We start from the raw sequence: 14,845 nt of genomic DNA, 5'->3' as shown, positions 1-14,845 counted from the left end.
GCAGCCTCCTCATGTAAACACCACCAATTGAATATTTGTGCGGTATAAATAAATAATCCAAGAGGAGAACGTGTGGGAGACTCACCGACTCATCTGTGAGCCCACTGGGATTGGAAGAGGAATCGCTGCTCCGCTCTGAAGAACTTCCCCATCACCGTCAGACTCTGAGTTTTCTTCTTCTTCATCTTCCTCTTCATTGCTGAGAGGCTCAGTATCGCCGGGATTTTCTTTAGAAGGCATCACCTTTTGGCAACTTGCAAGTCTGGTAAAGGCTTTTATCTTGTTGAGACCCTGAATCAAAAGAGAAGAGATGTTCAGTGGCAACAATTCAGAATATTTATGCAAGACGACCAAATTAGGAAAAAAATCATACATACTCGCATATTGGAAGAACAAAAAGTCACAAGAGCCTTCGAATCCGACTAAAAACCACCCGCACGGTTTTTATACCTTCGCTCCTTTCCTGTGGACTGTCCATATCCGGGATGGGAGATTTCCGCTTAGACGTAGGAAACTCCCTCAACAATGGATGTCCCGCTAAAACCGCAGAGGAAGGCTTGCCACGGGGATCTTTCATCACGTCATTCACAAACCCATGGAGGGCGAGAAACTCACCATTCCAGAACACATTGTATCTGAAGGTCGTCGATGGACTTCGGTTTGAGAGCAGGAAAGGGATATTTTTACCCGGCGCAAGAACACTGGCATCAAGAACAGCTGACAACAATTCTTTCGGAGCCATCGACTGACGAAGAAATGGGACTCCTTGGTCAAAACCCATATGCCGAGAAGCCATGTCAATATTTTAAAGAACCGCCTCATAAGATCCCCTGAAGAAAGATGGCACGTGTCTAGGTTTACAGCTTCGCATGAATATGATTTCTCCAACACTCATATTCTCTCCAGCAGAAAGCAAAGTCATATTTGGGGAAGCAGCGAAAGTGTTTGGCTGAACTATGGACGCATGGACCGGAGCCCAAGGACAAAAGATAACTGCATATGCATTATCAAGTAAGTCGAAGAGATTCGATCCAAGTTTCGGACGCTTGTTCAACCAGCAGAGTATCTTGGAACCACCATAGGATTCAGGAAGTGAAGCCAGCGGCTTGGGAGCATAATTTTTGAAATGCTCTCATAACCACATTTGGAGGAAGGTGATGTGGGCATAGGAGTCTACTTTTATGCACTACAAAATTACTGAGTTTTTGCCACGACCCTATTGCCACGAATTTAAGGATCCGTGGCTAATGATCACATATTGCCACACCTAATTGATACTAGTGGCAAATAGATATCTCATTTTCCACGACCTAATGATAATTTCCCACGAGTCCAGTTTTATAAGGGATGAATCTACCGAATGGCCTCTAGTCACGGCCAAGTGGGTCCGTGGGTATTGTGTACATTTTGTTACGGCATGAAAGGTATCGACGTAGCTAATCCAAGTTCACACGAACAACCCACGTTTTCCATAAATTACGAAAAAAACCATTGTAACTTCCCACTCTCCATTTCCCCTCAACTCTTTTCTTCCTCTTTTTCTTCGACCATGTCTCAGATAAAAAGAAACACCCATACTTCAAATCTCTCTACAGGTAAAAGGAAATCCTACAATTAAGTTAGGATTTGTGTAGATTTTAGTTCTTTCTTTTGATTTTATGAACTTAGGGTTCTGTAGAAGTATTTTAATTTATCTTGTACCAAATTTTAATTCGTGCATACATTTTTCTATAGTGTGGTAGTTTATCTTCTTCAATTTAAACTGTGACTTTGATATTACTACAGGTTCGAGGTAAAGAAATCAAATAATTTCTTCATTTTCTGTAATATACTTCATTGAGAAGAGATCAGGGAAATGCAAGGTTAGAAGATTTACTGGTGTCGAAACTAGGGATTGTTTGTGAAGATCTTTGATGAACATAACCTCATTTTTGGTTGAATCTAATGGGAGATTGAACGCAGAAGTTGATTTTGAAATCTTTCTAAAGGTGAGAAAATTGAAATTCCTCGTGGTTTAATTGAATTCAATCTAGTTTTCAGAGGAATTCATTTATTGGGATTTCTATTTTATACTGATTGTTTGTTGAGATTTCAATTGAATCGATTTTCTTAGGTTGTAGCCATCTAAGTTTTACCTTTAATTTAAAGGTAGATATTAGTTTGGTACTAGGAGAACATCAGGTAGAAATTGTGATTCGAGGATTCTAATATGAGACTGGTATGTATATTTTGCGGAGGTTAAAGGGTTCTACTATGAGGTTGCAGATGAATTATTCTTTTATTTTAGTTAAAGTATTCTCTTTTAATAAATGAAATTAAAATTGGTTAATCATCATTGATTATAAGGTGTATCTGAAAATGCAAGCTAGCCCATACAAATACTAGGGCAGATGTTGGTGGTGCAAAGAACTTATCTACCTTTCTCCAGGCTGGCTATGCATATATGTTGCTCATATCAACAGTTACCTCGTCTAAGATATATTTATAGAGAATTGCCTTCCTGTAGATCTTTGACTTATGATCTTTTCGAAGTTTCGAAAGATAGAGTTTTTTTTATGATATTTTTTTCTATCTAACCATTTTCATATGCTAAACTCTAGATATATATATATCTGTTTTCGTGTCAATGAAATTAGTCGTGTTAAATGGTCTACTACTTTTTAGTGTGGTAAAATTATCAATGTGGAAATCCCTGGGGCAATCAACGAATCGATGCTAAAAGGGTACTACACCATTGGAAGGAATAAAAATCATATATGCTGTCTAAATTTTTCAAAGCTATTGGATATCAAGTGGTAAAATTCTATATCCATTTCAGTATCTCGTAATTCGATTGTATGTTTGGTTTTCTTAAATTTCCTCTCACTCTATTCATTACGTTGAAGTTGTTATTTTTCCAGTGACATCACTTATCTCCTTCTGGATTTTCGTTTTCAACATGTGGTGCAGGCTCTGCTTTCACAAATTATTAAGGTATATTGTGGTGGACTTCATGGATTCAAAATGCATATTACTCTTATATTTATTTTATGGATCCATATTTATTACACACTTAGAAATTTTTTATTACATCTGAAACACAATATAACTATTGGGAGGACTTAGCTTATAGACAACTCCTCAATTGTTGGTTATTAGTTAATGCATAATATGAAACGATCACATATGTCTATTTGGTGTATGATTAAAGTTATGAAGTCTGTATTACAACACAGGAAGAGATCTTCCTAAGAGTTGCAGGATGTGAATTCAATGAAACTGAATATGTTTCACGTAATAAAGCTTTTGTTTTAGCTGGACCCATATGGCTACCAAAAGGGTCAATACCCAAATTAGAGCTTCATTTCTAATGCCTCTTTTACTTGGTTTTTATGTAATAATATATTATTATTTTAGAATGTCATTGCAATAGTTAAACATAACTTTATAGCTGTTATTTGCCTCGTCAACCATTATTATAAAGTTTTAGACTTGGTAGTCTACGTGGTGAACTTCATATGTATACCAATCTGTGCATGGTTTCTTGGCAGTGTCTAAGAGATAATATTTGTGTGTATCTTTTGTTTGTGTGGAGTTTACATTAATGTGTAGCTGTATGTATTTTATGCTGTAGGTTTTTCTAAATGGCGTTGGAAGTGAATTCTGTGTTGGAAGATACTTTTTGATGGACATTGGAAGCGAAGGAGCCATCATTGTCATTGGAAGTGAATTCTGTGTTGGAAGATACTTGTTGATGGACATTAGAAGAGAAGGAATGCTACATCATCCATTGGTTTACTCATTTTAATTTTATGTTTTAATGTTAAATTAGATTATTCGATGGAAACTCAACAAGTCAACATTAGACTTGCATTTTTATTTAGCTTTTCTTGTTGTGTGGATGTATGAATTATGACCTTATAAATATTTGTTCGAATGAATGATGTTTTGGAATTTCTTGTAGTTCTAACCTGTCATTTAGCTTAATTTGAAACTAGTTAAAGTAAAGAGAACAAATAACCTTCTGTTAAGAGCACCGTAGAAACTAGTTGAACCAATAGCCATGTATATTTCCGTGGTTAATAGATAAAAAAGTGTGAATTTGAATCTCCTAACTATCCACAGCTAATGCGTGGCAAATAATCTGGAACCAATAGCCAAGCAGAAAAATCCGTGGCTAGGGTCGTGGCAAAAACTATTAGCCACCGGATAATTTGTTACACAGAGTTGTCGTGACCAATTTATCTCTTTTCACGGTTTTTTGGGTTATAGCCACGGACATATATCGTGGCTAAAGATGATTAATTTTGTAGTGATGTAACCGTTAGAGGCATATATGTCGGCGTCCAAGTGATCCATATGGGTATACAAAGATCCAAGAAACAAATCACCGATAGAGAGGACGAAATCTTTCTCCAATTTTATATCCAGTTTGATGAGCTCATGTCTTATCTATTTCTGGCCGGAACCGTCATCAACAATATCTGTAGATAACCACAGAACCATAAATGCCGCAACGTGGAATGTATTGTTCATTTTATCCGACTCCGAGTCTTTCGAGAACCATTCAGACACCCACCAACTGTAGAAGCACTTCCTTTCGTAATCTTTCCGAATAAACCCTGCCGACTTAGCAACAAGAGTGACCCTGCCGACTTAACAACAAGTATGACGCTCATTTCTTCTTCTTCATCATACAAGGTGATATCAAGATTCCCTGTTATTGGAAGATTCAGCAGGACGGCTACACTCTCCAAAGAAATAGTCATATCGACCCACCTGCGTATGGCCGTATGAGTGTCCAGACACCATTTGGAGATGAAAGCGACCATACCCACGATGTCCTTACTAATTTGAAGTGTTACAGAAGCCATGAATGCATCGAGGATTTGTGCCCTGGTCAGACTGTCTCTTACGCGGTCTTGACTTATCATGAAACACATCCACTCCTCAAAAGAGAGCAATGGACTCTGACAAGCCCTGAAGTCAATAGGAGAAGCAGGATACTCATTTTTCTGAAGACAAAATCGTATCATGCTCCCTGGCCGAACCGATGGGGCGTCTCCTTCATTTTCTGAACCACCCAGAAGGATAACCACATTTTTGGGATGGTTTCTCTTAACTGTGGCGGACCTTGCAAAAAATTCGTCACTCATGTTGGGTTTGGAGTTGCTAACGTTTTTCGACATGGCGGCGGGGACTATCTTCAGGTGACATCCTAACAGAATTTTCTTATGAAGCAAAAAGAAGAAAAGTTACTAAAAAAAAAGGAGAGTGCATAGAGCCTACTCTATCACCGGCGGAGAATCTATTTTGGTCACAAGTCATAGCACACATGTCCAAAAGGAACATGCATAGCCGAAGGAATGGGGACTGATGCTCCTTCAACAAGCCGTATTTTTCCGCGGAAAACACTCCCTTAGCCAGAGCCGTGTCTAGAAACGTGAGGTGTTCTATCGGTAAAAGGGAAGAGTGCATCCCACCACGTAAGTTATGCTCATGACCGCAAAAGAAAAGGGAAAACCTAAAGCTAGGTTTTCATGGGAAAATAATTAATAGCAGTCATCCACCTGTGCATGCCTACTTTGCATAATATTCGTTTTCTTCGTTACTAATGAGGTGGATAACATTACTGCGGTACTACTGGTAAATAGGCATCATTCATACTGAAGTATTTCTACAAACTTACGGAAGATATGCCTGCTAGGGTTTACACCAACACAAAAGAACGAGCTAAAGAAGAAACGCTAGAATACATACCTGGAATATGCTCTCCTGCTTTATTGCTACCGCTCTTCCACTAGCACCAAGATGTGGAAATAAAATCAATAATACGAGGTAAAGAGGAGGGTGACGCCTTTTATAAGCATGACACCTTTTGGAGTTTGAATATGGGAAGGTTTCTTATTTTTGGGCCATGCATGGAAAGAGGCAACCGGACCCGCGCCCAGCCAAGCCAAACCAACAACTCCACGTCCCAAGCTGAGCCAACATTTCCGCATCCCAAGCGTGCCAAGACAGCGCCACATCCAAGCGAAGATAATGCATAGCCAAGCCAAGCAACAACGACTCCATGCCAAGTCATCAGTGCCACGACAAAACCAAGCTAACGGCGCCATCTTAGTCGTTCAAAGTAGCTCCATCTTCACCAAGACAACGACGCCATCTTAGCCGTTCAAAGCAGCTCCATCTCCACCAACCCAAAGCCGGAGCCAACAGTCTGCGTCCCAAGCCAATGCCATCAGTCTGCGTCCTAGCCAGCAGTCCGTTCTATGGCCAGCGTCAGCAGTCCGCGTCCTAGACAGAAGTCCGCTCCATATCCAGCGCCATCTACCTTTCTGAGCCAACCAGTGCCCGTTCCGCAGACCAGGTTGCAGTGCCACCTCTGTCGATCAACAAGCCAACGCTGCAACGCTGATGCCAACACCCCATGACTTAGCCGAGTTTATGAAAATCCACCAATGCAAGGGTCACAAATTCCTAAGGCCCCTCGACAAAGGTTAGCCAAATCTTCCTGACAATCTCTTAATGATTTTCCGTTTCGATTTTATCCTTGTCTATCACCATCTTATGCTTACCCTGCAACAATGTCACTATTCCGAGCTAAGCAGGGGACTTAATGTTGATGGTGGTTTTTATCTTAGGGTTAAAATCGTAAACCTTGCATCTGATGTCACTCTGCAAGGAAACGGTGCCGTGAGTGCTAACCTTTCCACCAACATATTTATTGAGTCATTCAATATATTTACATGAAATTTATCCAGACTGGCGAATGTAGCAACCATCCCAAACACTCTATAAATTTCGGCACCTCGCCAAGACAAGACTCACCGAGTACTTTTCGGTGCTATGATCCCCGACAGAACCCTTAATATCGGTGTGGCATGACGGATTTGTGTTCACTCGCAGCGGAGTAGCATGAACCTCCAAGTACTAAAGTTAAGGCCATTGCACGAAATGCTCAAACGGAAAGCACACTGCATTCTATTGAGGATGATTTTTATGGCAGCATACAAAATCCATCCAATTATTGTGATAACTTACGAAAAACTCATAAACCCGACTAATTTGCAAAATTTGGGTTTCGCGCCCCACGCAGTACACTAGACTCCGTTGGTCGAAAAACTATGCTTAGACAAACTACGCGATTAAATCCGCCACAGTACACTGTAAGTATGGTCATGCCCTAGCTTTCCCTCCCCACTTCCCATCGACCAATCAGGTCGCTTTAAATCCGCCACACTCAAACAGAAGTGTATCCACGCCCATGCTTGGCCGACCCTCTTACATTAACCAATCAGGTTGCTTCAAACTCGCCACAACGTTGAAAAGGAGGAAACCACGCCAGATGGTCACAAAGCCAATTGGCTCCCCAAACCCGCCAAATGCGCGTGCCAGACGCACATGCCAATCGGCATGCCAAACATGCAAAGCAGCATGCCAAACCCGCCAAACGCGCATGCCAGACGCACATGCCAATCGGCATGCCAAACATGCCAATCGGCATGCCAAACATGCCAAGAAGCATGCCAAACCCTCCAAACGCGCGTTCCATACGCCCATGCCAATCGGCATGCCAAATGGCATGCCAAACATTCCAAGCAGCATGCCAAACGCGCGTTCCATACACACATGCCAACATGCCAATTGGCATGCCAAACCCGCTAAACGTGCGTGCAAGACGCACATGCCAATCGGCATGTCAAGGAGCATGCCAAACCCGGAAACGTGCATGCCAGACGCACATGCCAAGCAGCATTCCAAACTCGTCAAACGCGCATGCGAGGCGCACATGCCAATCGGCATGCCTAACTTGCCAAAAACGTGCATGCCAAACGACATGCCATATACGCTAATTAGGGTTTCGGCATGCTAAACCCTAATTTTGAAAAAGTTGTCAGGCGCCGACAGAAGGAAGCCATACTCAACGGCTATCCTTCCTCATGAGATGCAATCTCAGCCATCCAAGTTCACCACCGAGCTGACATACTTGTGGCAACTTTCAGGCGACCAGCCGCCTAAAATTAATGGCCATGGCTATGCCTAGCGCCACTTGCACCACCGTTCCACTGGCATGCACGAGTCATGCTATCCATGCCGCGTTGCTACTAGCGTGCACCAAAAACGTCATTGCACCATCTTCAGGCGCCAACTCAAGGTAGCCACAATCAACGACTACCCTTATTTCATAAGATGCGATCTCAGCCATCGAAGTTCACCACCAAGCCGGCGAGCTTGTGGCAAGTTTTAGGCGACCATCCAAGACGATCCTAATAACATCACATGCTATTTACATGCGGAAAGCCTCTCAATTTGAACTTGCCACGCGTAGCAAAGTGCAACATGTTTTCCAAGAAAACACCCGAGACATCAAAACATGTCAGAAACTGGGGAAAGAAGTAATGGTGAAACGGGGCGTGCAATACGCCCGTTACAAGAAAGTATCATAAAGCGGGGCGGTTAGTAACGGAAAGAAGTAATGGTGAAACGTATCCTTCATTATGGAAACATCAATTCCAGGCGTTATCCATTACTCCCTTCTTCCACTATTCAATCGTTTCCACTTCCTACGAGACCAGGGTACGTTTTGTTGCGACTTGTATAAATAGGTATCACTTATTTCCACCAAAGACAAGTTTTTGGTCAGGATAACAATACAACATTCAGCAATCACCTGATAGCTTTTTCATTCATCTAGGCAATCCAATTTTCTGATACAAGTCACAAAACACCCACACTTCCAGAACGACGATTCTCGTCTCAACACTTTCTTAGATTCCCTCCCTAAGACCAACCCTTCTCCTTCACTTTGTGACCGAGGCAAGTCTGGAACGACCATTTCTTGGTTTAGGCCAGATTTTTACAGATTGATCTGTCGAATCAAAAGTACTCCAGTGCAGTACGTTGTTTAGGATTTAGACTCGATTCTCATTCGCACACACGAATTTATCAAAATCAGCAGAAACCGTTTTCACCCACAAACACCCAGCCAGAACCCTATAGTACTATATCCAAGCAAGTAGAACCTGGTGGCGAAGGAGGAGATGAAACATGTTCACAAAACATTTCCTCAGTCAAATCAAAAACAAAAATCCGTCCTTCTTCTATTTCCATCCAATGCAACTTTCCATTCATAAATACACCTTTTTCGACATAACCAGCTTCGCCAGACTGAATATCAAACTTCCCAACATTTCTCCACCCATTGCTACTGTCAATAGTATACACTAAAACCTCAACAACATTGAGGTCTGTAGTTAACTTATCAATTTCAATAACTTTATACTCATATCTCCTAAATATATATATATAGACTCTCATATATTATTTCCTAATATATTAATTAACTGAACTTGTACATTGGTGTGGTAAGAAAAGATCAACTCTCTTAATTATCATATCATTTTGTTCAAGCGACAATTTGCGGTTAGCCATTGTGGCGGTAAATACACCGAGAACACGACTTATTTTCATATTTTGATGGTATATTTTCGCGATTGGGTCTTAACTTTGTCCAGAATGATGTTAGAGTCCCGACCAACTTGAGCAGTACAGTTTAATTTGATTATCAATGAAGTGAAGGGCAGTGTCTTCCTATGAGGTTCTTCGACTGATTTTTTCAGGGAAGTTACATTTAGAGAGCTAATAACGCACTGGAAGGAAGGTTTAGACTGTAACTAGCTAGGATCATTTGTATTATGGGCTATGAATGAAAATGGGCAAAAACATTTTTGTCAAGTGTACTAGTTAAGTATTAACATTAACTGAAGTTGCTTTCTTTGGCGCGGCTTCACTTTTTTGTCGGTGATTCTTTTACAAACTTCATCATTAAATGACTCTTTCATTTACATGACAGGTTTAAGAAAAAATATAAAACACATAGACAAATTGCTTATCAAAATCGTTTAGTAACAAACTAATTGCAACCACCAACATACAACACTAATAAGAACTATGGTATAACCCGACGTCACCGTAATACGTTGGTAAGGTAGTCTGATAATACTAATAACCTGTGGTCGAAACTCATAAGCATCATATTCTTTACTAATAAAAAAAAAAAAAAACCGTGGTATAGATATGGTAAGCCAATGCCCCGGTGTGACTTAGCCCATGGAGACACTATGAGGAGGATTTTTAATCAGCTCTGCAACAATGGCATACTTCAGTGTAGGTACTAGATTCAGTATAGGTAGTAGCTGATTGTTCAATATTGCACTCCCACGAAATAGGGTGATCTTGAAGCCCGTAGATCTGAGAACAATAAGTTTGGCACGCCTTAACACAGTCGTCGAAAGTCCCATTAATCCCAATAACTTTCCCCGTACATTTTTGAGCACTAACACCTCTTCCTCCTCTGCAAAACCAATCAAACGATAAGAGAATCAAGTGAACAAAATCAATAAAAAAATTGCAAAAAAATAAGTGTTGTAGTAAGCAATAAAGTAAATACCCTGAGATGAAAGCAATCACAACCAGGAAAAGTAAACTGCAGGAGAAATGAGCGAAAGTGCCAAAACTACTTCTTCTTGTCATGATTTCAGATTGGTATTGTAATCTTTGATAAGCGAGGCTTGAAGCTGTATCTTATAGACTTTGCACATAGATTTAGCACCGACTTAACGACGACCAAGGTCCTCGTTCACAGTAATACCCCAGCATCTTACACTGATCAATACATTTTGAAATGTTATTAATTGGTGGTTTCGATGAATTTTCACATGTATTTTGACGTTTTCTCAACTTCAAGGCAAATTAATTGAATTTTTATACTGGTATACAGTAAAAAAAGATTCACCCTCTCAAACGGTAACATTTCGAGCTTGTTTACAGAAGCTAGATGCACAGATTCACCGGTGACCAGTATGGCAAATGATTAAAAGAAGTGTAACTGAAATTGATTTTAGTTCGGACTGAGTTTTGTTTATATTGGGTCTCATATCTAGATTGTTTATGCGGGTGGGGAATGCTCATATCTAGATTGTTGCGGGCCTTGCGGCTTTTAAAAGGTTTCCGATAAGTAATCGGGCTCCTGGTTCATGATAAGTAATCGGGCTAAGGTTCATGATAAGCAATGACTCGAAAAAGAAATAATGTGAAAATTTTAGGGAGACTCATTTTTCAGATTTTGTCTATTGTGAAATCCATCGTCCCAAAAATTCAGGCACGCAACCATTTTCTCGGTGAAAATTTCTCCCACATCCAGATTTTCTAAAATTTGTTCTTTGCTTATTTTCCCTCGTTTTTTCTTTCATGGCATCCAACAAAAATTCAGAGCTTGCAAACACATGAATGAATCGGAAACCATCGACATATATGAACTCATATTGAATCCAATCAACACAATTGGAAACAAAAGGTATTTCTCATCATTCTCCGCATCCATTTTTAACATAATTTTCCTAAATTCGCTCTTTTTGTTTTCTGTCAGTTCCCTTCAATTTTGTTGATTTTGTTTGTAAAACCGATGAATTAATAATGGGTTTCTGTTCAATTTTCATTTACACCTCAGAGAGAAATGTCTAAAAAGAATTCAAGAAGATAGAAATCACTTGCTTTGGAAAATGAGATTATCTTCTTCTTCAGAAACACCTCCATCACTTAATCAAAAGGTATTTCTTTCTTTAAAATTGGTTTGTGGGTTTAATTGAGATTGCGGCACTTGCCACTATGACCTACTTGCGCCACTGGATAGTGAGCATGTTTAGAAAATTTTGTGTAGAGATGTTGGATTAGGTTAATTATGTAAGTGTTATTGTATATGGATTGAACTGATTCAATATGAAAACTTGTGTATGGTTTTACGCAAATAAGATAGATGGAAAAATTGAAGCATAGGAGTTTAATAGTGTGAAAACTATGGGGAAAGATTTGGTTTGTTCATGTATAGGCTATTTAACATGTTGAAATTCACATGAGATAGAGTTGATGGCTATTTTGCGGTTCTGTGAAAGCATCTCTATCTTGGAACTGGAATCGCCACACACTGACAGTAGGCTTATAAGCTGCAATATGGTCATCCATTGGGAGGAAGTGTATTAAACATTATGAATCTTAGAATTCATGTGTCAGTCCATATTTGAATCTCTTTCATATAAAGCTAATGTAAATCCTATTGACCTTGTCTATTAATCTTTGGGCAAGAACAATTTTATGTTGCATAACCTGTCATGCAGTCGAGAAAACGACTGCATGACATGTTATGCAGTTGTGAAAGTGGAGGCATAACCTATTATCAATCTACAAAATTTGTCGCATTACTTGTTATGTAGTCCAAAAACGGTAGCATAACACGTTATGCAGCAACTTTTTTGTCACTATTGAAACCAAAAAAAAAAAAAACTCTATAACTTGTGATGCACCTACAATAATATCTGCATAACATGTTATGCAATCGTGAAAATAGATGCATAACCTGTTATGCATCCGAAAATATGGCGGCATAATGCATTATGCATCGAGAAAATTGCTGCACAATCTTTTATGCATCGAGAAAACAGATGCATAACCTGATATGCAACCTTAAATATGGATGCATGATGCATTTATGCATCAATTTTTTATGTACGCACTACATAACTTGTTATAGATGCATAACTTTGTTATGCAGATGCATAATTTATTATGCAGTCGAGAAAATGGTTGCATAATTCGTTATGCGTCTACAGAATGTGTTATGCATCTTTTTTGGTAGCTGTATAATGATTATGTATCAAATTTTCGAAAATTTTGCCTAAAATGATGATCACCTCCGATTTTTTCGTGAAAAACAAAAATTTGATATTGTTGTTTGTACTCGTTGCATAGATCTCTTTAAAAGATTTCCAACGATATAAAATTTGTAAAATTCCAAGGCGCGGTTTTTTAGATATGTTATGTCCCAGTTGCGTTGCCAATTATACCCCTGAAAAAATAATATGCATAAAGAGTTATCCCTGAAAAAATAGCATGCACAACGAGTTATGTATTGATTCTGAGTAATTTTGGAAAATTTTGGATGTCACGGTACCTAAAATTAATTGTGGGCCCGACAATGAAAATATTATTTTTTTTTGGCCTGCGCCTAATTTTCCCTACAATAAAGAAAAACTACTTGTAGCCAACAAAACACGAATAATAAATAAAATACAACGGTTTTTCTTCATTCATTGCTTATTTTGTGGTTACACTTGTGATGAGAAAGAGATGGCAGATGTGTTTGATAACGGTCGTGCAATTAAAAATATTCAATTCATAAGGACATTCATAGGATTCTTAAGTTTGCTTCAAACCACACCACACAAGCAAAGATACTCTGTAACAGGTCCGTTAGCAGCAAGCTGAGAGCACTGCCCGGTTTTCACACCTGAATTCTGGGTAGAGAATCCTGTGGGAAGCGCAAGTGATTTGCAATAACCATCACAACCAAAACAAGTATTCTGCTGAACCCTAGATGCGAAAGGGGCGCTACTCCAAGCTTGACCTCTCACACCACCTCCTTGTCTGTAAATCACACAAACAAAACAAAACCGAAAAACAAAAAGAGATAATTGTTAGAGAAACAATGTTATTTAATAATCAAAGAATCAAAATATGTTTCTCCTTTAGTTTCAAAATTTTAAAGGCAGAATTAAAACCAATAGATGAAAACTTACCCGGAGATCAGAGGAATCAAAAATAGGAAAAGTAAACCAAAAAAGAAAGGAGAGAATATGAGAGCATTCTTCGCCATAGTTCCAAATTTGTTAGGAAGAATCAACTTAAGAAATTTGAGCTTATTCCTAACACGTTAAAACTTTATTTATTTATGGAGACGAAAGTCAAAACTGTATAACACATTCATGACTACATATATGGTGTGCAATGGAAGTTACCTCTCGTCGATTAGAGTCAAGACTGTATAACAAATTAACAAAACTAGTCGTAAAAACTCAAGGTGACCAAACTTGTGGTATAAAAACCCCACTTAAATGTTGGGATTCATTAAAACTCCATCTTAAAATAAATTGATACAAAACTTCCAAATTTTAAAAAATTGATACAAAAACTTCAAATTTGAAAATTGGTTTAATCAAATTTTATTCATCAAATTCTATGAGATTTCATCAAATTCTATGATGAAGCCAAATTTTGGTTTCTGTTGCGACACCAAACCTGTTGCTTATTATTTCCTTACTTAGATTATCTATATTTAGTTGCATATCTTTCCTAGTTAAGTTAAACTTCTTTTAGGAATATTAAATTCTTTTATTAGTCACAATAATATTTGTTGACAATTTTACACACAATCACAATTATAATTCAAAGTGATAATTCCACCCAAATATTTCACCACATCTAAAACAACCCCAAAATGATAACACTTTGAATTTTACTTGTCACTAATTTTCCCACATTTATATAAACTAACAATTATATTTCATTTCTATAAATCAAAATACAATTTTCTTTTTAATTTTCTTAATATTAGAAAACATGATGAAGACCAAGTCAACAAGTCATGACTCTATAGAAATTTGACTTGACATATCTGCTTCTTCCGAAGACGGTGAAAATTATCAGACTACCCTTATCGGAATAAGTGCAATAAAAATTCCGAAGAATGTGAAAATGACCAGACTACCCTTATCGAAAATAAGTAAAGTAAATATTACAAAATATCACCCTTAATGGAAAAAAGTGCAACAAAATATTATGCAGAATGTGAAAATAACCAGACTACCCTTATCAGAAATAAGTGAAGTAAATATTACAGACTATGAAAATGACCATATTACCTTTAATGGAAATTAGTGCAATAAATATTATGGAAAATGTGAAAATGACCGGACTATCCTTATCGGAAATAAGTAAAGTAAATATTACAGACTGTGAAAATAACCATACA

At 38.5% G+C, this 14,845-nt stretch overlaps 1 protein-coding gene across 1 annotated transcript; it reads right to left on the bottom strand.

Moving 5' to 3' along the window:
* Positions 1-10,051: 10,051 nt before the first annotated feature.
* LOC113339980 lies at positions 10,052-10,524 on the bottom strand. The gene is made up of 2 exons (XM_026585192.1): positions 10,433-10,524; positions 10,052-10,336 (listed from the first exon to the last, which is right to left on the bottom strand). Exons 1-2 carry the CDS (start codon positions 10,513-10,515, stop codon positions 10,117-10,119), a joined length of 303 nt encoding a protein of 100 aa, XP_026440977.1. The 5' UTR covers positions 10,516-10,524; the 3' UTR covers positions 10,052-10,116.
* Positions 10,525-14,845: the final 4,321 nt, after the last annotated feature.

This window comes from Papaver somniferum, unplaced genomic scaffold (genome assembly GCF_003573695.1).
Source record: "Papaver somniferum cultivar HN1 unplaced genomic scaffold, ASM357369v1 unplaced-scaffold_21, whole genome shotgun sequence".
Classification (NCBI taxonomy): Eukaryota; Viridiplantae; Streptophyta; class Magnoliopsida; order Ranunculales; family Papaveraceae; genus Papaver; species Papaver somniferum.
This window is presented reverse-complemented; position numbering and strand designations above follow the sequence as displayed.